Source organism: Leuciscus leuciscus (genome assembly GCF_965113295.1).
Source record: "Leuciscus leuciscus genome assembly, chromosome: 1".
Taxonomy (NCBI): domain Eukaryota; kingdom Metazoa; phylum Chordata; class Actinopteri; order Cypriniformes; family Leuciscidae; genus Leuciscus; species Leuciscus leuciscus.
The window spans coordinates 1,992,043-2,017,969 of NC_138725.1; the positions used below are offsets into that span (position 1 = coordinate 1,992,043).

The following is a 25,927-nucleotide window of genomic DNA, read 5'->3' on the forward strand; positions in this document are numbered from 1 at the left end:
TTGCCTAGAGCGGAACTTTTGTAAGGGCGGCAAAATGTGTGCCAATCGGGAATGAACAATAGGTTGGTTTCACGTGACGTCACGCTGCTGCATCGCGAGAGCGCGAAATTCAGATGGAGGGCAGGAAGTGAAATAGCTGAGGATCTGCCGTCTGAAAAATGCCAATGTTTTGTGTAGTTTACGGCTGCTCCAATCGGTCTAATCGAGAAAAGGGAAAGAGTTTTTATAGAGTACCGAAGATTGTCACTCATAAAGGTGAGAAATGTAAAAAGCTCACAGAACAACGCCGTAAAAAGTGGATTTTTAACGTACGTCTGCGGTCGGGAGGAGCAGAGTCTGTTAATGCCCGTGTCTGCAGCGACCACTTCGTCGGAGGTATGTTAGCTAGCCAACGTGTTTTTTGTGTCTGTGTTTATATAGCATTAGGTTGTCGTTAAATGCTCATTTACTTAGTAATGATTATTAAGTTACCGGTACTCTAATATGGACTTCATTGGGGCTTTTTAGGCTGCCCTAGCGCTTTGGGTGACGTTGAGTCGGTAGATTGGGCTCCGACGGTCAACCTAGGTTACCAAAAAACTAAGCCCAAATCAGAGGCGTCTCTTAAACGAGAGCAGAGAATGAAACTCAAGGAAGACCAACAAAGACGGTCGGGAATGTGCAGAGGCTATGTTGGATCTCCAACAGACAGATGAGAGCCCGGAACTGACGCCGACAGCCGAAAGCTCCGAACCGAAGCAGCCAGCTGACAACAACCCACAATCAGAGGGGATCAGTGGGAATGGGACATTAAATGATCAAGGTAAATTATTGTACTAAGATGTGTAACCAGCATTATTATTCATTGTTGTTAATAATTATTAATTGTTACAAATGTTGACCAGAAAACTTGTGTGTTTGTAAAAATGTTGTAAAAAAAGATTACTTAAAGGGATAGTTCACTTTGAAATAAAATTTTGGTAGGTTTTAGCTTACCTCAAGGGCATCCAAGATGTAGGTGTCTTTTTTTCCGCAGTAGTTTCAATTTTTAGGTCAAACCGTTCTTGTCTGTCAGTCATATAATGCAGGTCTATGGTCACTGTCTCAAAGAGCATGCATAGAGTCCAAATTAAAACAATTCCCCATCGTCCAAATTAAACAATTCCCCATCGTAAGTACACATTGTACTAAGACACGAAACGAGCGGTTTGTGTGAGAAAACGAACAGTATTTATAGCGTTTTTACCACTTATACACAGCCATGTCCAAGTGATCTGATCTGACGTGTACGCAGACTGGTGCATAGATATATACACTAGATGTCGCCTTAAAGACATTAGTTCCAATGAACTGCCGTAGACAAGGCGACATCTAGTGTGTATATATCTATGCACCAGTCTGCGTACACGTCAGATCAGATCACTTGGACATGGCTGTGTATAAGTGGTAAAAACGCTATAAATACTGTTCGTTTTCTCACACAAACCGCTCGTTTCGTGTCTTAGTACAATGTGTACTTACGATGGGGAATTGTTTTAATTTGGACTCTGTGCATGCTCTTTGAGACAGTGACCATAGACCTGCATTATATGACTGACAGACAAGAACGGTTTGACCTAAAAATTGAAACTACTGCGGAAAAAAAGACACCTACATCTTGGATGCCCTTGAGGTAAGCTAAAACCTACCAAAATTTAATTTCAAAGTGAACTATCCCTTTAAGTAATCTTTTTTTACAACGTTTTTACAAACACACAAGTTTTCTGGTCAACATTTGTAACAATTAATAATTATTAACAACAATGAATAATAATGCTGGTTACACATCTTAGTACAATAATTTACCTTGATCATTTAATGTCCCATTCCCACTGATCCTGTCACGCTGCGGCAAGGATGAAGCAGAGAGAGAATCCAAGTGCAAGCATACATTTAATGAAACAAACAGGTAATCCAGGCGGAACACGGAACTCAGGACAAGAACAGGTAACAGTACATTAAACAACGACCGACAACCAACAACTGAAGCACAGAGGTTTAAATACACAGACAAACAAGCTAAACAAGATAACAAGGGGGTGTGGCTAATTAGAAACACCTGGGAGAACTAATAAGCAAGAAAAACTACAAAGGACTACAAAACATGACACAGAACAGGAAATAACAAAAGTGCACACAAGACAAGGGAAACACAGGACAGGAAACATTACATAGCCCCCCACCTAAGGAGTGGATTCCAGACACTCCTCAGAAAATAAAAGTCCAGGAGGGTGGTGGGTCTGAGGCGGGTCCGGGGGCGGGACGGGGGGCCAGGCCCGTGGAGCGGAAGAGGGCCTGAAGACTCCGGCAGGGCAGAAGGCCAGGGCGGAGCAGGCTGTGCAGGAGACCAGGGCGGAGCAGGCTGTGCAGGCGGCCAGGGCGGAGCAGGCGGAGCAGGCTGTGCAGGCGGCCAGGGCGGAGCAGGCTGTGCAGGCGGCCAGGGTGGAGGTGACCCTTCAGGCGGCCAGGGAGGAGACGACCCTTCAGGCGACCATGGCACAGGAACAGACACCGGCTCAGAGGAGACCATCTTGTCCGAAGACACAGGCGTGGTTTCGGCCATCTTGTCCGAAGACACAGGCGTGGTTTCGGCCATCTTGTCCGAAGACACAGGCGTGGTTTCGGCCATCTTGTCCGAAGACACAGGCGTGGAGTCGGCCATCTTGTCCGAAGACACAGGCGTGGAGTCGGCCATCTTGTCCGAAGACCCCTCGGGCGGCCACGGCGGTGATGAACCTTCGGGCGGCCACGACGGTGAAGACCCCTTGGGCGACCACGGCGGTGAAGACCCTTCGGGCGGCCACGGCGGAGAAGACCCTTCGGGCGGCCACGGCGGAGAAGACCCCTTGGGCGACCACGGCGGTGAAGACCCCTTGGGCGACCACGGCGGTGAAGACCCCTCGGGCGACCACGGCGGTGAAGACCCCTCGGGCGACCACGGCGGAGAAGACCCTTCGGGTGGCCACGGCGGTGAAGACCCTTGGGTGGCCACGGCGGAGAAGACCCTTCGGGTGGCCATGGCGGTGAAGACCCCTTGGGCGGCCACGGCGGAGAAGACCCTTCAGGCGGCCAGGGCGGATCGGGCTGGTCCGGAGGTGTATTGCCCCCCCCCAAAATTTTATAGAGAAATATTATTATAAAGAGAAATATTCTCCAGCCTTTGCTGAGGACTTTACAGAACTGTTATCAACAATTACCTCAGAGTTTTACTGTTTTGCCATTGCTGGAGATTTTAACATTCACATAGATAATGCAGAAAACAATATGGCAAAATAAATCAAAACTGTTTTAAAAACTTTTGATCTGACTCAGCATGTACATGGACCCACACACAATCATGGACACACTCTAGATTTACTTATCAGTAAGGGTCTAAACATCTCATCGATTGTTATTAAGGATGTAGCACTGTCTGATCATTTCTGTATTTTCTTTGATATATTGATCTCTCCTGCCACTGAAGCTAGATCTGTGTCTGTCAAGAAGAGATGCTTAAATGAGAACACTAGTGTACTATTTATGAAGGCTATATCCTTAACACCAAGCATATCCTTAACACCAAGCATATCTGCAGACTCTGTTGATTTTCTCCTTGATTCTTTTAACTCAAAAGTTAAAAATGTAATTGATGATATTGCTCCTGTTAAAGTCAGGAAGAAGAGTGGCAGACAAAAGGCACCTTGGAGAAACTCAACAGCAGTGCAACATATGAAAAGACAATGCAGAAAAGCAGAGCGCATGTGGCGGAAGATAAAACTTGTAGTCCATTATAACATCTACAAAGACAGCCTGCATGCTTTCAATATGGAACTAGGCAAAGCTAGACAGACTTTTTTCTCAAATATTATAAACAGCAATTTAAACAACACACGCACTTTTTTTGCTACTGTAGAGAGACTGACAAACCCCCCAAGCCAGATTCCCAGTGAAATGCTCTCAGACAACAAGTGCAGTGAGTTTGCTTCTTTCTTCTCTGAGAAAATCAATAATATCAGAAAGGTGATCAGCACATCCTTGAGTTGCGCTGGGGTCAGACAGATCAGACCACCTGAGAAAGTAGTTACCATGTCTGATTTCAAAGAAATTGATGGCAAAATTTTGGAAGAAACCGTACAGCACCTTAAAACATCAACATGCGCTCTTGACACACTTCCCACATCTTTTTTCAAAAGTGTGTTAAACAGTTTAGAAGCAGATCTTCTAGAAGTGGTAAATGCCTCACTTCTCTCTGGGAGTTTTCCAAACTCCCTAAAAAGTGCAGTTGTCAAGCCCCTCCTGAAAAAGAGCAATCTGGATAAGACCATATTAAGCAACTATAGACCGATCTCAAATCTTCCTTTCATAGGCAAGATCATTGAAAAAGTTGTCTTCAATCAGCTGAACAAATTCTTAAGCTCGAATGGATACTTTGACAATTTTCAATCTGGTTTCCGACCGCACCACAGCACAGAGACAGCGCTCATAAAGATAATAAACGATATTCGCTTAAATACTGATTCAGGAACATTATCAGTGCTGGTACTACTCGACCTCAGTGCTGCATTTGACACTGTCGATCATAACATACTTCTTGACAGGCTGGAAAACTGGGTGGGGCTTTCTGGGATAGTCCTAAAATGGTTCAGGTCATACTTAGATGGGAGAGGTTATTATGTGAGTATAGGAGACCATAGGTCTGAGTGGACATCCATGACATGCGGAGTCCCTCAAGGCTCAATTCTTGCGCCACTCCTGTTCAACCTGTATATGCTCCCAATGAGCCAAATAATGAGAAATAACCAAATTGTTTACCACAGCTATGCAGACGACACACAGCTGTACTTAGCCCTATCGCCTAACGATTACAGCCCCATTGACTCCCTGTACCAATGCATCGATGAAGTCAACAGTTGGATGTGCCAAAACTTTCTTCAATTAAACAAAGACAAAACTGAAGTCATTGCGTTTGGAAACAAAGATGAAGTTCTCAAGGTGAACGCATACCTTCACTCTAGGGGTCAAACAACTAAAAATCAAGTCAGGAATCTTGGTGTGACACTAGAGTCAGACCTTAGTTTCAGTAGTCATGTCAAAGCAATAACTAAATCAACATAATATCATCTAAAAAATATTGCAAGAATTAGATGCTTTGTTTCCAGACAAGACTTGGAGAAACTTGTGCATGCTTTCATCACCAGCAGGGTGGATTATTGTAATGGACTCCTCACTGGCCTTCCCAAAAAGACCATAAGACAGTTGCAGCTCATACAGAACGCTGCCGCCAGGATTCTGAGCAGAACCAGAAAATATGAACATATCACACCAGTCCTCAGGTCTTTACACTGGCTCCCAATTAGATTTAGGATTGATTTTAAAGTATTATTACTGGTATATAAATCATTCAATGGCCTAGGACCTCAATACATTGCAGATATGCTCACTGAATATAAACCCAACAGATCACTCAGATCATTAGGATCATATCAGCTAGAAATACCAAGGGTTCACTCTAAGCACAAATCCAGACTCAAAACACTTCTGTTTAGCTGTGCATTTACTGAATGAGCACTGTGCCGCTGTTCGTCCGACTGTTTGTACTGTACTGTACTGTACTGTATTTTATTTTATTTTTCTAAACTGTTTTAATTATTCTTATTTCTTTTAATTATTTTAATTTCTCATATGTAAAGCACTTTGAATTGCCATTGTGTATGAAATGTGCTATATAAATAAACTTACCTTGCCTTGCATTTAAATAGTTGATTTATGTAACCCAGGTCATTAACTCGGGTCACTAATATTAATAATTAGTATTATTTTATTTATATCGCTATAAAACTAATAGTAAGAAAAGAACATGAAGTAATTTTTATTTTATTTTATTATAAAAAGAAAAGGTTCCTGAGCTGATTCCTGATTGGTGAGCTGAAAGGTTAGCCCCGCCCCCTGTTGGAGAGTTCCAGAAGATCGCGCACAAGCAGAAATGTAGAGAGATTGCGAACGACACGAGAGTGAGAGCAGATGCGATTGAGTGATTTGAGGGAGAACAAACTGTTTAATAATCCAGCAATAGATTATTAACAAGTTGAGAAGTAGATTTATGAGGTATTAATTCTTTAAAAAGCTCACGCTTTGAGAAGAGTGCGATGTGAATGTGAATTTTTTTTGTCTCTGATTTATATTTCTCCTTGGTGAGTACCAATTTCTTCATAAGAGATGTATTTAGGTAATGTGGATACTGTTGTTGGACTCTTAATGTGAACAATACATTTGAAAAAGTGATGAGTGATATACATTTTTTTTGAAAATCCTTTAAGTGTTTTCTAATATAATCTGTGAGTGCATATGTTTAAATGTTTGAAAGGTTATATTTTTCTGTTGTGAAGTGTGTGCCATGCGCTGCTAGCTTTGCTAGCTCTGTACACAGACTCTAGTGTGTTAATCAAGCACATGGTGACTAGCATGTATGTGTTGCCTATATCCAAATAATTGAAACAGACATTTTGGTCATTAGAAACTGTTTATTTGAATGAGTTACTGATGATTGTTTTGGCTTTGTTTTTGCAAGGCCGGGTTTTTTTCTTGTGTTTTATTTTTCTCTTTTCTTGATGCTGAGTGTCTGAAAAATTGCTGCTGTGATGAACTACTTTCCTATTCAGTAATTTTTTGGAATTTGAAAACAAGACATTGAACTTGAAATTGAGAAACTTGAGGTTGAATTTCAAAAAAGGAATTTTTTTACGCCCGTTTCACACATCCTCCGTGTGCAGTGTGTGTGCAGTGCAGGAGCAGCACGCTATAGTGCTTTCACACATCCTCCATGTGCAGTGTGTGTGCGGTGTGTGTGAGCAGCACGCTATAGTGCTTTCACACATCCTCCGTGTGCAGTGTGTGTGCGGTGCAGCACGCTATAGTGCTTTCACACATCCTCCATGTGCAGTGTGTGTGCGGTGTGTGTAAGCAGCACGCTATAGTGCTTTCACACATCCTCCGTGTGCAGTGTGTGAGCAGTGCGCTATAGTGCTTTCACACATCCTCCGTGTGCAGTGTGTGAGCAGTGCGCTATAGTGCTTTCACACATCCTCCGTGTGCAGTGTGTGAGCAGTGCGCTATAGTGCTTTCACACATCCTCCGTGTGCAGTGTGTGAGCAGTGCGCTATAGTGCTTTCACACATCCTCCGTGTGCAGTGTGTGAGCAGTGCGCTATAGTGCTTTCACACATCCTCCGTGTGCAGTGTGTGAGCAGTGCGCTATAGTGCTTTCACACATCCTCCGTGTGCAGTGTGTGAGCAGTGCGCTATAGTGCTTTCACACATCCTCCGTGTGCAGTGTGTGAGCAGCACGCTATAGTGCTTTCACACATCCTCCGTGTGCAGTGTGTGAGCAGTGTGTGTGCGGTGTGTGTGAGCAGTGCGCTATAGTGCTTTCACACATCCTCCGTGTGCAGTGTGTGAGCAGTGCGCTATAGTGCTTTCACACATCCTCCGTGTGCAGTGTGTGTGCAGTGTGTGTGCGGTGTGTGTGAGCAGCGCGCTATAGTGCTTTCACATATGCTGCGTTTGCAGTGACTGATCCGCGGCTGTACCACAAACACATACTCACTATTTTTATTTCACATCCAGAAGTTATCAGCAACTTTTATTAAAAACAAAAAGTTTTTGTCAGCATTGCGATTCTCTTTGTACACATACACTCTTTAATGGACGTATGCACGTTTAAACAATTTAAACAACGTAGGGCTATTATTTCATGCATTACTTCTACTTATATTAAGTTGCTCAAGCAAGTGGTAAAATATTTAACCATGTTCTTATATTAAAATCGCAAACGTTTTAAATTAAAACTTAAAATTGACAAAAACAGCGACTCTCATGCCTTTTCTTTTGCATTTACATTTTAATAGGCTACAATAGATCTTGCATGTCACAAAGTCACTTGCATGCCACCTCCACAAATTAGACGACTGTTGTTCATAATGTCATCTTGTTGAGGTAAATTGTAGTTTTCCTTGCTTTACCCCGGTCGCTTTATGTCTGTGACACAAAGTAATTGTAGTCTGACTACAAGTATATTAAAATGTAATGTAATCTAATTACAAGTACTATATATTTGGAATCTGATTATTTAATCCAGATTACATGAACCAGTTCCTTCCCTTGGTTTACATCCAACACTCAACACATTACATAATAATAATAATTAATAATTAATTACATTTATATAGCGCTTTTCTCAGCACTCAAAGCGCTTTACATAGAAGGGGGGAATTACATGGGGGTTTTGTAGAGGAAAGTTGAGTGTCACTCAGAGTCAAGACCATTCAAGACCACAGAGCAAAATCCTCAGTGTTAAAGTACACAGTTCAGAGTCTATATGAGCCCAATCTACAGAGAGGACAAAGTTACACCGGTATAGTGTCACTATATAGCAACGGATTTAAACCAGAAAAGTTAATAACCACAGGAGGAGCTGATGATGTTTAAAGGAGGAGCTGTAACTATATATAATGAAGAGGAAGACTGACTAGGGCTGTGATGGTATGGGATTTTTTTCTTACCGCGGTGAAGAAGCAACAAATCTCGTGGTTTGGTGGTTTACCGAAAAAAAATCACCCGTGGCCGCGTCACACACTGTAGACGCGATCAAGAATGCATGTAGCTTGTAAATGACAATGGAAATGAATAATTATAAAGCAGTATTCTTTATTAACAAATAAACAAATTAACATTTATATTAAATTGTAAATATTAATAATTAACTATTAATTAGGCTAAACTTAAACAACCTTTTAAAATAATTTTTAAAGCAGTTTTCTTTATTATAAACAGCAAATTAACATTTATATTAAAATTGTAAATATTAATAATTAACTATTAATTAGGCTAAACATAGACAACCTTTTTTAAAGTGCAAAATAAAAGAGCAATAGTCTGAACAAGTGTTCGGCTGTTGGGCCGCTTAAGTGAATCATCAAGTCCTGCTGCTTTATTTTTCGGTCTTCAGGTTTCGTGACAGGAAAACCAACATGTTAACTTTGTCTGGTTTCAGCAAAGGTTCTTAACGGAGTGACAATGTTGCCAGCCGCACTGAATACACGCTCCGAGGGAGTGCTCGTAACGCATATAGTCATATAATTTCTGGCAACTTTCGACAGAAGAGGGAACCGAGCCTGATTATCCCGCCACCAGGCAAGTGGATCAGAGTGCAGATCGAGGGCTTCCTCCTGCAAATACCTTGCGACTTCAGTGTCTGTACGGATCTCAGTTACAGGACTTCAGTGGTTCAAGTCTGACCTCTCAGTGGGTCCTTCAGGGTGTCGTGGAGGGGATTCTTTTTGGGACCGGATTGGAGGATTGTGCTTTTCTCTTTCCAAGCAGGTCCGCAAGATTCTTTTTTTGAGGAGGAGGAGGAGGAGAAGATGATGGCGCACTTCCTCCTTCTCCCTGTCCAGCCGCAGCGGTACTCATGGCACCTTCTCCATCCCCGACATCACGCCGCTCTTCGGGCATTGCCAGCTTCTCCTCCAGGAGCGCATCTTTAACGTCATCTCCGGGGTTGATGTCCTTGAATCTTGGGTCACAGCAACTTGACGCCTTTGCCAATAGTTGCTGTGTTGCAGGTGCACTATATTTGTCTTTCAAGACTCCAACCATTTTTCTTTTCAGGTTGCGCATCAACTCCGTATCTTCATCGGTTGGGAGCAAAAGATCCTCAGTTAATAACTGTAGGACTGGTTTAACAGAGGACACTGTAACTGTCTTCTCGGAAGACAGCGCATCTGTAAAATCCACGACCTTCTTCAGCGCTGCATTAACGGATTCGAGGAGTTCGATGTCCTGCCACGTCGGTATCAAATGTTGGCTGCGCCGGTCATCCATCAACACCCTCCTAATGGCTGGGACTTGCTCGAGAACTCGCGCAACCATTTTCTGCTTAGTGCCCCACCTGGTAGGAAAACCCAATTAGGCTATGTTTTTGTCCTGTGCAATAAAATGTATTTATTTATACACTGTGCCACTTCCTCCTTTTCGCGACCAGTGCAATGTCACATCAATCTGTATTTTGTAGCCTAGGCCTATATATGATGCTCTTATTCTTATTTTCCATTTCTTTATTTTTTATTTAATGTGTATTTTTGCCATCTGTTGTGTTTTATCTTACGGAGCCCTGCACATTACATGCAGGAAAAAACTAGGCTAAATCATACGCAGGATTTATAAATGGAGGGAACAAATTAGTAAATCGTGTGGACGGTTTAGCAAGTCGAGGGAACAAAGTAGTAAATCGTGCGCACAATTTAGCCTACTTTTTTTCTCTTGCACCATGTGCAGGGCTCCTTAGTATCTGGAGCTGCTATAACAAGCGAATTTCTCCAGCTCGGGATTAATAAAATCTTATCTTATCTTGATCATGAAAATGGGCAGCAGAAATTCAGAGCATTGATTGGCGTTTCTATAAGTTTTGCCCAGTTATTTACAGGATTTTAGATTTCATTATTTCGTTTCGTATTCGCTTTGTAAATTTCTAATTAATACATCATAAAAATATTAACAATAATATGAAATAACATTTATTTATATAACTTTGTTGTTTTTTTCGAAATCTTTTGAGTTTAATAGGAATTATGGAACAGGTTTTGTCATCGTTTGCAACCCATTATTTTGTAGAATAAATTATTCAAAGTTTCAACAAGTTGCGTTTGGACGAGTGCGTTTATATCCACGGACTGTTACCTGAAAAACAACGTCTAAAGAAATAAGAATCGAAGTTTAGCACAACTCACCAGAACTAAGCAATGTTGGGGCAGGTTGAGCTCGACTTGTTCTTTCTGCAGCTTTCTCTTCTTATGCCAGCTCTGCGAGAAAGTCGTCACCAATGTTCTGCACACACCCATGGCTCAGGCAGTGCGGTCCTTTTCTGACTTCATTGCATTGGTGACGGCAAAATGCAGATTATGGCCAAAGCACTTTAGCCATTTCCAGCCAAGTTTTCGCACCGCAGCCACAATATTTGCCCCCATTGTCTGTGGTAATACAGACCAGTTTCCTCTCGTCCAGGGACCACTCTTGGAAGGAGGACCTGAGGGCTTCCGCCAGGTTGTCACCCGTGTGGCTTTCTGGCGTGAACACGGTCTCCAGGCACTTCGATTTTAGTTCCCAGTTTGCGCTGAGATAGTGTATGGTCAGGCTCATGTATGGCATCATGTTTACGCTTGACCACATATCAGTTGTCACTGAGAAATGATCAACGTCTTTTAAGTCCTGTATTATGCCGTCCTTCACTGACAGATACTTTTCAGGGATCGCTGTTTGAGAAAAGTACTTTCGGTCAGGAAGTACATATTGCTTATCAAACGCCTGTAGCATGGCTTTGAACGCTGGCTTCTCAATGGTACAGAATGGCACTATTTCTTCAACCAAATAATGAATAACGCTGTCAGTGCTCGCCACTGATCGCTGCTTCTTTGGTACTTTGCACCTGGTAGGTGTGCTGCACCCAAGTCCGGCAAACGCCACAGGATGCTTAATTCTAAGATGTGATCTTAAATTAGTGGTATTTCCTCGCGAGACGGATACTTTGGTGTGACAAATACGACATACTGCCTTGTCCAAATTCACCGACTGCCCCTTGTCACCTGCCTCAAAGCCAAAATGTGCCCAAATAGGCGACACAGTATTTGGCCGTCAACTGTTATTGCCTATACCACATAAGAGAAGTACCCAGCAGTTAATTAAATAAAAAAATAAATCCCCCATATATTTAATGGACTGTCCCTTCCTTGCGCAGGAAGCGTTTATTTTTTCTCCAGCAGCCCTTGAACATAGGACTCGCGGAATACAGTAAATTATAAGCAAAGATGAATGCGTTTATAGTTCATATCACACACCATATGCACTCCTGTAACTCATCATGCACTGCAACATTAGGCTTTTGTTTATTTCACCAGTGATGGTTGGTTGGTCAGATGACAGGAAGTTAATAACCACAGGAGGATTACATGGGGGTTTTGTAGAGGAAAGTTGAGTGTCACTCAGAGTCAAGACCATTCAAGACCACAGAGCAAAGTCCTCAGTGTTAAAGTACACAGTTCAGAGTCTATATGAGCCCAATCTACAGAGAGGACAAAGTTACACTGGTATAGTGTCACTGTATAGCAGCGGATTTAAACACTCGGTTGGTCAGATGAGAGGAAGTTAATAACCACAGGAGGAGCTGATGATGTTTAAAGGAGGAGCTGTAACTATATATAATGAAGAGGAAGACTGACAGAAACAGAAAATGGCTGATAAGTGTGATCTGTGTCTGCTGGGACTGATCATTCTCTCTTCACTTCTCACAGGTAAAGAAATCTGTATTTTCTCGAAAGACATTTAGTGGAATTAGTCTGGAAAGAGTTCATTTGAACATGCTCAGTTTATTCTTGCACACATTCACGTTGTGATCTCAGAGTTGTGTATTGATCATACAGATCATACTGTATTATTCCTGATACTGGACATAGTGTCACTCAAACATCTGATGATGAAGAATTATCTTCATATTAAGAGTGTGTCAGTGATTTGAACAGCTCTCTGATAAAGACTAATAGTTTATTCTGGAGAGTGTGTTTGCTTTAAGTCAGGAAAAATACTATGATTTAAAACTTCTGTTTTTTATGCTGGTGTGTTTTATGTTTCATTTATTAATATATATATATATCATAATGATCACTGAGATATACTGTGTTTCAGGAACCAGTGGAGTGACTAAGTTCATCAGTTCTGGTGAAAATGTCTCTCTGTCCTGTAATAAAGCTCTTTCTGACTGCAAATCAACTACATGGGTCTACAAGAACAGATTCAGTGATTCAGAAGTTGAACTGATTACTGGAGGGATAAAGAATAAAGACACAGAGAGACATGAGAGACTGAGTCTGGAGTCTGACTGCTCTCTGAACATCAAGAACATCACAGTAGAAGATTATGGATCTTACAGATGCAGACAATATGTGAATGGAGAACAAGGACCTGATGCTTATGTTCATCTGAATGTTCTTCATGGTAAGTTTATGATTATGTGATCAATTTAAAAAGGGCAGATTCTCCCTTTAAACTCAGATGATGATTGAAGAGTCTGTGATTTGTGTCTTGTGTTCAGTTTCAGTGTCTCCATCTTCATCATCATCATCTTCATCATCATCTTCATCATCACAGACTGAGATCAGTCCAGGCCGCTCTGTGACTCTCTCCTGTCAGTTGTATTCATATGATGATCTCTTCTGTGGTTATTGGGTCCGTTCTGAGGAAGTTGAGCTGTTGTGGGTGAATCAGGCTGGTGTTGATCTGAAGACAGACTCCAGATATCAGATATTATCATCACCAGCTCCAGGTCCCTGTATCATCACTCTGACTACAACACTCCTGAGTGAAGATGACAACAGAGAGTGGAGATGTCAGCTTACTCGCAGAGATCAACTCGAGACCTCAGTCAGATACACTGTCAAGTATTCAGGTGAGAAAACACTCTTTTCTGACAGATTTGTGAAAACTTCCACAGATTGGCTCTACTCTTTCTGATGGCGTCATACGTTTTGGAGTTGTAAAATATTAGTGGTCAAAGTCATAAACTGCATAACAATCCTTATAACTCCCAATATTGGACTCCTACATGGGTCATACATGATATATTGCATAAATCAGATGAGTGTATTAAAGCCTAGTGTGACCCATGTAGGGGGTCGGTTTTAGGAATTATAAGGCTTATGTCCAGGGCTGGACTGGGACAAAAAAAATCGGCCCGGGCATTTGGGCCCAGACTGGCCCACTATATGATCATAAACACCACCCATCTTTGCACGCCCTTAAATATATGCATACCATCTCCTATTCCTTAAAACCACTAATGCCAGGTGGTAATGAGTGAGTATAGGAACGAGTGAGAGTTAACAGATGAAATAAGTAAAAATTTGACATTTATTAATACATTTAGACATTGACATTTAGGAACTATACTCTACAGTGATGAATCCATGAACAAGCTATAAGCTGCATTGGCATAGCAATACCAGTGTTTCTCACAGGATTTTTGGTAAAACTGTGGTGGGTGGACCTTGGTTCTTCTAGGGGGGTTTGGGGGCATGGCCCCCCATAAGAAAAATGTTGTGCATTTTAATGTTAAATTCATCAATCTGGTGCACTTTGAGAGTTCAAAATTAAAAGCTCCAACCCATATTCAGTGTGCAAATTAAACAAAGAAAAATCGAAACCTCTTTTAGTTACAGTGTCTATTTACATTACACTACATAATAGTTATAATATTAATCGTATGACAGTAATAGCCATATTTTGTAAAACAAATGCACTAAAAAAATAAAGGAAACTTTCATAATTAGTTTTGTACCAATTTCTATACTTGAAAGAGATAAGCACATGATCTTTTATTTTGACGGAAACTGCATCAAGCTTTTATTTTGGCGGAAAACATGGTTTACAAACGCCTCTCATTAGATTTGTAGTGAATTGCGGTAATCGTCAACTATGCAGATGTGGATATTATCTGTAACTGGGTTATGGGTTCCTATGGGTGTTTTGAAAGTAGTTCTGCTTACCGCAGGCTCTACACTTTCTCATCTCTCTCCTGATCCTCCTCACTATCATCATCTGCCACAGGAGCTGATGAAGGTCAGAAAACATATATTTTGACACAGTTTACAGTGTCTGCTTTAAGGGCCTGGTTCTATTTTTTCACACTATTTCTCTGAACTTTCCTTGCGTTTTTCTCCATCTCGCAGACTATTTTGACAGATACACACTGACACTGCTGCACGCTCGTTTAAAGTTGTGATTGGGCCAGCCCAGTGTCAATCAAGAAAAGAACCAATGGGCCGCTGATCTACGTGTTTCATGGGCTGGTCTGTCAAAAAAAAAAAAAAAAATAACGCTGACTTTTTTTGACCAATGCATTACACCGGCACAAACCCAGCGCCGCCAATTAAGCAAAACAAAACAAAACGAATGGGCCGCCGATGTACACATTTTATGGGCCGCAAAAAAAAATAAAAAAAAATAAAAAAATAAAAATGATGTATGAGTATGAGATGTATCGGCCCAAAAAGCACGTCGGCCCACTGGGAAAGTGCCTGGTATGCCCGATGGCCAGTCCAGCCCTGCTTATGTCCTTCATTCAAGCTGAAGGTTTATTTGCAGAAGCTCAACTGTGTTTCACTCTCATATAAACCAGGAATAAATTATACAGTAACACAGTAATACAGTACAGTCTCTTCTCAACTACTGCCACTGTAAACTGTGATGATGGAACACAAACTGCATGTCATGATCGATATGAACATATGATGTTAATGTCCTACAGGGGATGCGTCTGAACATTCATCTTCTGCAGATCCAGTCGCTTCACCAACACTGATTCCAGTCAGAAGCTCAAACTCTGAGAAGACATCAAGCCGAACTACAGCAGCAGATCCTACACAAGGTTCATGATCACATGATCACTGTATAAATAGATTTATCTTTGGTGAATGGCGATAGTCATTCTCCTCCTGACAGCTTGAGAGTGAAGTAAGAAGATAATAGATGACAGACTCGTGCACATATTCATCATTTCTGTGATGTGAAGCTCCAGTATTATGTGATGATGATGTTGTGTATATGTGGCATTATGTGTTGAACTGAACTAACAGACGTGATCCACAGATCCAGCTGATACAGCATCAGAAACTGAAGTCTGTGTGTCTGCTGGATCATTATACAGAGGTACTCGTTCATTTATACTGACAGCTTTATAACATTAAACTATCAGTCAGTCTGTAAATGCTTCATCAATAACTGTTGATAGTTGTGTAACCGTTAACCCTTTTGGGCTTAAGTTATATATCAGAGTAGGGATGGCAAGGCTTGATATTAACTTAGGTATAGAAAACTAGTTTGCTTTGGTTTAAACACGCTCAAAACAGCAATAATGCTCTAAACTAGCAACCGTGCTAACCTATTAAATCAATGCCTTCATAATATAACAGGTAAAACGTTTACCTTTGAGATCGGAATGATTAACGCGGGTCTCCAGGCGCAGCCCGACGTCTAAACAGAGCGAAATCAAACAGCTCTGATTGGGAAGCGGCAGCAACTATAGTCAAAATAATGCTTCGGTGATCAATCACACGGCTGAACTGAACAAGTTACAGTTGAAAAAAAAAGACTCACCGAGTATTCAGAGCTTGAATCGCTAAAGTTGGAGCACTTTATAGATGTGTTAGGGGACGCCGAACAGACCATGCCACAGCCACAGTGGAGGCAGAGAGGAAGTGAACTCCGTGACGCGTAACTTTGAGGAAGTTGGGAGTTCGGGGAAAGCGCAGGAAGTGGGCCCGCCAAAATAAAAGACTTACTACATGCGGGTTACACAGCTATATTTCTGAAGAATCAGATCCAAGCTTTACGCTTATAATGTATTCACCAACCCAAAATCTCAAATGTTTACATTATACAAAAAAAACACAAAACAAAATAATAAACAAGGTAGAAAACAGAAAAACATCAGTTACATCAGTCATCAAACAAGAAAAGTTAAGCATTTGGGGAATCTGTACTGGAAAAGTCAATGATTAAACTTAGCTGATGGTGAAGCCAACAAAGCTTGGTAATGGATGAAATGTCCTTGCAAAAGTCAGCACTTTTAATTTGATAGTCCCAATGTTGCAGATAGGAAAGGTGTCCTCCTGTCTTCCACAAGGGCAATCCAAACCCTCTAGTGCTCACGTTAAACATCCAAGAATCATAATCCAAGCACCAAACCACAAAGCAGAAAGTTAGTTGAAGCAAGTACTTTCACCCATGTAAGAAAGCACAGGAATAAAAAGGTCCATCTAAATAGATGACACGTCACAATAAGCATGAATAGCCCAATGCTCAACACACTCAATATCATAGTTATACATTAAATACATGTACACTCTGGTTTAATATTTGTAAAAAAAAAAACATACTACTTACTGATTGACCAAAAAGGAAACACATTCCTCGATCATAGGACCTTATAAAGTCAAACGGAATAGCCTAAGAAAGCCATTGCTTCCACTATCCACATGTTTGCCTACTTCTTCAGGTATAGTACCTGGCTAAATAATCATCTATGAAGATGATTAGCGCCCCCTAATGGTGTGGAAAAATATAACCGCTAAGGTAACAGAGTTAAAGCTGTTACAGTTGAATACCCTTGACTTCAGTCATGTACAGTTTCTCTTCTTCCTCTCATGTTTCCTGCAGTGATTGTGATTATTGTTGAGATCGCAGTTTTGCTGCTCCTACTGTGATTCTTCTTCAGATCATCTGTGCAAGAAGAGCTGGTGAGTTTTGAGCCGCACACAATCTGATGATTCACACTCATCTGATCTGGAACAATCTGCAATCATGATAAAAACACATACGAGAGGTCAGTCAATGCTTTTATTTTGCAGGGAGGAAGGACTCGAAGCACCCAGAGGAAATAGAGATGCCGACAATATTAGAATAAAATACTGATGAGTTTAGAGCCAATCTGCAGCAATATTTACAATAGCAAAAACTTACAGAGGATTGTTCATTGTTTTATTTTCTTCTTCTCAGAAAACAGAGAAAAAACTCTGAGCACTTATAGTGACATAATCAAGTTTAGATTAAAATGTTTTTTTTTGTTTTTACATATAAAAAGCCAGATTTATTTTCATTTATATGGTTTTATGGATATATTTGCCTACAGTGTTGAAAGTCATTCTCTTGCGCTTCATATGTAAACTGCTTTAAATATAATATTAATACAGTAATGGACAGACTCAGACTGTATAATCTCTCTCTGTTCTGTGTGATGGAGCTGATTTGAGGATTCTTGGATCTTGCCTGTTCATTCCTGTTTTTAGCATCTTTTTTCATTTTGAATGATTGCTATAATTTTCTTAATAAAACCTCTGCAGTTGTGTTTAATAAGTCTCCTTTCCTGAGATGTTTGTTAGGAATATGTTAATTCCCCTTCATGAGCTGGTAATGTATCTGTAAGTCCACTGAAGCGAGTTGTAGTTGAGAAGCCGCTTCAATAACCGAGAGCTAGATATTGGGTCTTAAACACCTCACGACACCCTGAAGGACCCACTGAGAGGTCAGACTTGAAGCACTGTTCCTGAGATGCTCTTCTTGGTGGTTAACTGTAAGCAGCAGACAGATCCAGCAAGAGGAGAACTGAGGATTCGGAGGCTCCTCTTGCCAGTCTCAGAGCTTCAATAACCGAGAGCAGGGCCGTCTCAGTTTAGTGGCGCTTCTGAAGCCAGACTGGTTGTTGTCCAGGAGGATGTTCTGTGTGAGAAATGTAGATAGTTGGTCGAAAACGACTCGTTCAAGTGTTTTAGCAAAGTGGTCCAGAAGTTCAGGGAGGCGGAAGTTAAATCAGTGGTGCTTGAGAAATACATCCCAGATCTTCCAGAGCATTTGTAGTGTTGATAAAGGAGTCTGGATCTGATATATTTCTCAAGGCTGGAGAGAGTAAAGCAGAACGTTATAATCCATGTGTAGAAACTCCCTGAAGACAGTTAATATCTGCTTTACAGACGCTCATGTGCAAATGCAGGTTTATTTTACCAAGCTGATGCTAATAATTACTTTACAATACTTTTAAAATCTGTTTTATAATTCAGGAAACTGCTAAAATAAGGAAGGGAGACTAACAGTAATGCTCTCGTGTGCAAAAGAATATCTTATAAACTGTGTTCAGAGCAGATGTGTGTTGAGATAGTGCGGTTCACAATACGCATGTAAAGCAACACTTCACTGTGGCATCGTGTCTCTATACAGCAACTCTAGCAGGATTTAATCACTCAGTTGATCAGAACAGAGGAAGTTAATAACCACAGGAGGAGCTGATGATGTTTAAAGGAGGAGCTGTAACTATATGTGGTCTGCGTGAGCACTTTGCAAAACCACGTTGTAAAACCGCGCTGCTCATAGACAACTATCGCCATACTTCCAGACAGTGACTTTTCTTAAAGGGCCAGCGTAATATTACATCAATGGATAGGAAAAGCACTAGCACACATTATAGGTGCAGTTCACTTAACCCAAGGCTTTGAGAAGAAGATGTCTGATAAGTGTGATCTGTGTCTGCTGGGACTGATCATTCTCTCTTCACTTCTCTCTGTCAAGGTTCTCCTCTGACCGTTCTGTCAGTCGTGTCAGTCTAATCTGTCTATTTTACTGGTGTTTTGTTCTTCCCATTCTTCCCGCTGTCCCAGAGGATCCTTGCTATTGTGTAGTATATTTTCCCCCTTAGTTTTCTCTGCTTATTCTGGAGCAATGTAGCTGTTATCTGATTGGCTTGAGTAAACGGTGGGTGGAGTCCACTTATCTGTGGCTTTTTCTGCATGTTGACGCTAGAAGTGTTTCAAAATCCACAGATGCGTGCAGCGATTTACAGATGCACAGATAGCGGTTCACAAATACTGGAAATTTCAGTGAAACTTAAGGTGTGTGAAAACCCCTACACGTCCATACACTTGAGATGCACAGAGATGATCAGATACAGGACATTTCTGATTACACACACTAGATGTGTTCAGAGATTTCCAGTATACCAGCAATTGCGGATGTTGTTTTTTTTTTTTTTTTTTTTTTTTTTTTTTTTTTTTTTTTTTATTAATGCTTAGAACATACATAAATCAATGCAGGGGTAAATGCAATTTAGATTACAATTACATATTACAGTTGTAATGACCTTTTATGACACACTTCAATTCTTACTCTACACCTTTTATAGGTGACAACATGTGGACTACAGCGCCATCTCCTGACTAATACACAAACACTACATTCCCCGATTACCTTGTTGGTGCTGCTGGTGCTGAACTCAGCCCTGGTGTGTCCTCAGGGATTGGTGCAATGCCTCTGTCCCAACACCTCATCCATGAGGAAAAACCAGGGCCAAGTTTCAGCAGTGATGATTCAGCAAGGATGTGTGTATTAAGTTTCTTACTTTTTTTTTTCTTTTTTTTTTAAGTCCCATGTTTTTGCCTGTATGGGAGTTACCTTCCCCAGCAGACCCAATTTCTCCAGAATTGCTCTAAAAAAGCAGAAAAGGGTACTTATGAAAAATATGAACACAGGGGTGCAATACTAAAATTAGTGCATTGTTAACACTGTAAAATATGACACATTAGGATATGCTTACAAAATACTTCAGAAATCATATTTCTGGATACTCAAATGTGGTTAAAACCTTTGCAGTTTTTCACCCCCGTAAAGAAATGGTCATATTCAGACCGCAATTTAATAAATTGAGCTGTCTGATCCTTGCTCCCTGAAACAATTATTAAACTAATATTAGCACAAGTTCTGCCTCAAACCACCTGAGAAATGAAGCCACGCAATGGTGACGAAGCAGTTAAGATGAAGTTTATAAGAAAGAAAAACTTGTGGGTTTTAACTCTGGTTTCGCTAGCTATTTGAGTAAATTAAAACATTATACTTACTGTTTTAGAGAAAGGACCACAGGTGCTTATGAGGCTATAGTTCTCACCCTGGAGGGTCGGTCAGAACGCATGACAGGAGGCAGAGATCAGTTTAAACTTTTTACTGAATTATCTTCGGCAGCACAGACATACATTAGACACTGAAGTAGTTGCCTCTCAGTTTAGATTAACAGGAATGGTATGTTTACATCAGGTATTTGAGGGTATGAATGCAGTGTAGTATATAGTGTAGCTGAAAATAAACAAAACAATAATAAATGTAACATTGTATAAAGTAGCATTATAGATGAAGTCTATCAATCAGCTTAGCATTAGCCTATATCTAACCCAATACACCAATTTAAACACAAACAATGTGAAAGTAATGTAAACAACAATAATATATCTGTTTGTATAATACAAGCATAAAACTGAAACCTGTTACAAATAACATGCATCAGCATTCTACAATGACATTCACTCTGTGTTAACTACACGGCATGGCTCGTCATTTCTCCCGAGTGGATTTATGACCCAAATACTCGATTAGTTCTAGATATTTACATATATAATCAATCTAGAACAAGTAAAGAATAAATTAAACTCACTTTCTCACAAGGACGTACACAGTTATTATTGTTTAACACGAACACTGCACCGTGACTTCTGTAACAGTCTTCCTGAGGAGAGTGCATCTGTTATTCTTCACGCGCATTTCACGTGCGCGATCACTTCCTGCGCATCCACTAATAGCCACTAGTTGGCGCCTTTGCGCTACCTTTGTAACAGCCGCCCCCACATTTGCAATGTAAATGTGTTCCAATTGACTGTTAATCCTCTTTGGGCAATTCAGGCAGCTGAATTAGCTTTACCACAGGTCTGATGAAGCTCTTGTCATTAACTTTTACCTCAGCGGCTCTCACATGTCCATCAGTGCTTGGTAACACTTTGACCACTCTGCCTACTAACTATAGAGCCCTTGGTAATTGGTTATCAACCATCATTACAACAGACCCCTCATTAAGGTCCTCGGTAGTCCTTTGCCATTTTTGCCTGAGCTGAAGACCTGGTAAGTAGTAGCGAATGAACTTGGCCTAGAAATGATCCACCAGTATCTGACTTTGTCTCCACCGTCTGCGACTTAGGCGTTCAGAATCTTGATAGACAACTTGCGGCAATGAACTACTGGGCCGCCCCATCAAAAGATGATTTGGTGTTATTGGGTCAACATCTGAGATGTTAGCTGACACATACCCCAACGGTTTGGAATTCAAGATCGCCTCCACTTCAATTAGAACCGTTCTCAGTACTTCCTCAGGAACGCTTTGTGCTCCAATTGTGGTGCTAAGTGCTGCTTTTACAGAGCGAATCTCTCGCTCCCACACTCCTCCAAAGTGTGGAGCTGCTGGAGGATTAAAATGGAAGTCGATCTGATGTTTTGCCAGCAACCCTTGCAGGTTAGGATTCATGACAGTGAAAGCCTCTCTCAACTCTTTCTCTCCCCCTCTGAAATTTGTCCCCTGATCAGAGTAAAATTCAGCAGGGGTACCACGACGTGCTGTAAACCTCCGTACTGCCATCAAGAAGGCATCTGTGTCGATAGAGGTAAGTACATCAAGATGCACTGCTCGAGTGGTAAGACACTTGAATATGATGCCCCATCTCTTTTCTGTACGCCTACCAATCTTCACATGGAATGGCCCAAAGCAGTCCATCCCAGTGGAATAGAACGCTGGCTTGAACAAACGCAGTCGTGCAGGAGGCAAGTCAGCCATCTTCGGTGAAACAGGTTTGGATCTTAACCCCCTGAGGTCTACGGTATCGCCGGCGATACCAGCTCGCTTTTTTTTTATCAATGTAAAAGAAACTCATAAATACTCTGTTGACTTTGATTTTCCATAGGAGTTTCATACATCAATCGATTCTGTTAAATGTGTATTATTTTTGTGTATACTCACAATAAAAACAAAGTGTTGTGCTTTTTGCCAAATAAAGAAAAATAAACACGAAGCGAGTTCTGCCTTCTCTCTGCCAGTGTAGTCCATTCTGAAACGCGTCCGAAAATGAACAATAACTGAGCGAATACTCAGTCAAACAGGCATACAGACACACAGGCATGAAGCTTGAATTCTCGTCTTTTAAATGAAGTAATTTATATAAAAAACAAATATCCTCATCTTGTGAAATCTGTATTAAAAGAGAGCGATTCCAGCCGAGCTCATCTCATCTCATTACGTTATAATCGGCCCCGCCCACGGAGAGCGCGCGCTATTCAAACGCAAATGACTGAGACGATCCCATACAAACTGTGAACGCCCACATATCAGCTCGAGAAAACACATCAAGTTTATTCAGATAAGTGTAGTTGTCTACACTGTCTCGCAGCGCTGTGAGGAATAATAATAATGGAAAACTTACCTCAGAAGTGCTGGTATTTCGAGGAGCAACGGATGGAATAATATAGTAAGTTTTTTTTTTCATTCTCAAGTAAATCGCGTTTCTGTGTAAATTAATGAACGCAGAGATGCGCTGTTTACCACAACTCGCAAAAAGACGGTTTAAATTTGAATTGCGTTTCTGTGTGTGAATGAATGATCTGCTTTTAGCAAACTATTTTGCTATACTGAGTAAAATCGATTGAAATATGTTGAAATAAAATGTATTTGTATAAGCAACGTATTAAACTGCAAATTAACATTTATATTCCTTATAATAAAAACGAAAGACCTATGTTACAGACATATGAAAGACAACATTTCGTTGATTAGTTTTGGATAGATTACACATTTTTACTGTAAAATATCTGCCACCTCAAATAAGCTTTTGTTTGCCAATTTTTGCTAATATGTTAAATATAGTATGTTTTGTCAATGTAGGCTATATTCGAAGTTTGAAATATGTATGATAAAATGTATACTTTAGTTTTTACAAAGAAAGATTACACTTCAATTGTTGTTGTAATTGTAACCTTTTTAATAAAAAAATATATATTTACAAGGTAGATGTAAACAAATTTTAAAAGGTAAATATAAGCATTTTCTTTAAATAATTTTTATTGTGTTTTATTATTGACAAATTTGGGGAGAGGATACATATTCCAAAACTGAAAATACAGTATGAGAATTAACTGCACAATTAATAGACATGTTTTCCTTGGATATTATACAATTTGCAAGCAAAATTTGTAAAAAAAAAAAAAAATTGACATGCTTCCAACTGTGAACCAATTTGGTAGAATATATATATATATATATATATATATATATATATACTGTATATATTGCTCTTGCATTCTTTCTTGTGGCTATAGGTGACACACCTGAATGAATGGCTCATTAAGTATGCGGGCCCCATTGTCTCCTGAGGTGTGAACCACTACATATGCATGATGCTGTTGAATGGTTGACGCCCCTTGTGCATATTGCCTTTACAAACAAAAAGTGTTTTACAAGATTTAAATCAATGTATTGTGTTATGTGAATGATAAGGGCAGGATGATTTTCACATCATTTTGAAGAAAAAACTCTAGGCAAAGACATCAATTAGTCAAAAGTCTTATTGACACGTATTTAGTATGTGTTTTGTGGCCTTATTTCAGAAACTTTAGTTTTTAGTTTTTTCAATAACCATGCATAAACATTATTCTCTCAAAAATACAAACATGTACATGCATGTTGCTCACATATTATGGTAGCCCTGTTTGTGCTAAATAGAGTGTAATTATACCTTTGCCATTAATATGTTTATAAGCAACTGAAAAAAGCACAAATGTCAGGGCATGTCAGAACATCTCAAGGACCCCAAAAACCCCTCAGACCTCAGAGGGTTAACTTCCGGCACTCCAGACAAGCATATTGATGCTTCCGAACAGCCTCACACCCTCTCAATATCCAGTACGACCGTCGGAGTTCAGCGAAGACTCGCTCTGGTCCAGGATGGCATTATCTCTGGTCAAAATCCTGGATTAACAGTTTGGTGATGCAGTGGCTCGGATCCAGTACGATAGGATGTTTGAAGTTAGGATCCAGATCCTCTGCTCGTCGGAGGCGTCCACCAACTCGAATGACCTCTTCTGTTGCATCAAACTCAGGAGCCAGAACAATAAGGCGGCTACTGGAAGGAACTGGTTTATTGGCTTTGAGAAGGTAATAGTCTTCTACGAAACTGTCGAGCTGAGACTGTTTAAGGAGGAGGGATACTGCCTGCTGATAAGTTCTTGCGCTGAACAGAAAGGAAGATATTTAGAAGAATGTCAGTAACCAGACAGTTTCTGGTCTCATTGACTTCCATAGTAGGAAATCTATTATATAGTGTTTTTGATATAATACAATTTTTGACCAACACTGTAAACCTGAATAAGTTAGCAGAACTCAAAAAGGCAATCGAATGATGATTTTTTTTAAGTTTTGAAATTCAAAGTTTAAGTAAGCAGAACTGGCAGATTGTAAGTTTGTACTTAAACATTTCAAGTTAAGAACAATTAAAATCAGAGTACACTATTTCATACATTTAACTTAAAACCTTCATGTAATCTCAATGTGAACACAGTTTTAACAAGTTGGTTTGCTAACATACTATTATGTTATCATGCTAATAGTATGTTATACAGCACTTGCTGTATGAGTGCAACAATATAAAGATTTTATTTGCTCTCAAATCAAGCCGCATGCACCACTTGTCACCACGATGGGAACTATCCTAAAACCAACATTAACAGAAATTCTTATAAATTAGTATAACAAAACATTAATCACTACTAAATCTCACACTTAACATTAAACTTGCACAAAAAAAACCACTTAATTTTAGCATTTACTCTCCCATTCAAGTGCTATCGGCAAAGCATGCTGCACTGAAAAAAATTATTAGTTGAATTTACAAATTTTTTTATGGTAAGTGGTTGCACACAATTGATTTAAGCTACATTTAAACAAATGCATTAAGCTGAACTAAAATTTAATAAGTTCAACTTACTGCATTTGTTTAAATGTAGCTAAAATCAATTGTGTGCAACCACTTACCATAAAATTTTGAGTAAATTCAACTAATATTTTTTTTTTTCAGTGTGGGAAATAGACATCCCAGCCGTTTCAGTTAAACTTAAGTTTGTTTAAATTAAAATAAACCATTTGATAAAACTCAAAACAATGAAAGAGTTCAGTTTACTTAAAAATATATCAGTTCTTGAAAGAAAAAGAAAGTGCTAAATACTCCTAAAAGTTAATTTGACTGAACTAATTAGTTTAATTTAAGTTTGTCCTACTCAAACCAATTAATTATTTTGAGCGTTAGGGTGTAGGTCTATCCTATCCAGTGAAGGTCTTCCTGGTATTGGATGTGATATCAGTGGTTCTCTTGGATAACTGTTCTTGTGTGTGTTGCACACTGGACACTGGGAGACAAACTCTTCAATCTGCGCTGACATGTTCGGCCAATACAGAACATCCCTGGCCCTTTCTTTGCATTTTA

The 25,927-nt window shown here is 40.2% G+C and overlaps 1 protein-coding gene across 1 annotated transcript in view; it reads left to right on the top strand.

Moving 5' to 3' along the window:
• The window catches only part of LOC309480153 (uncharacterized protein), a gene marked incomplete at its 5' end in the record, with an annotated part of 175,726 nt that overhangs the window by 58,763 nt on the left and 91,036 nt on the right, over nt 1–25,927 (top strand). Inside the window, one exon of the mRNA XM_082144542.1 lies at nt 15,346–15,465. Within this exon, the coding sequence (XP_082000668.1) occupies nt 15,346–15,465 (120 nt within the window). The remainder of the gene's footprint in view (nt 1–15,345; nt 15,466–25,927) is intronic.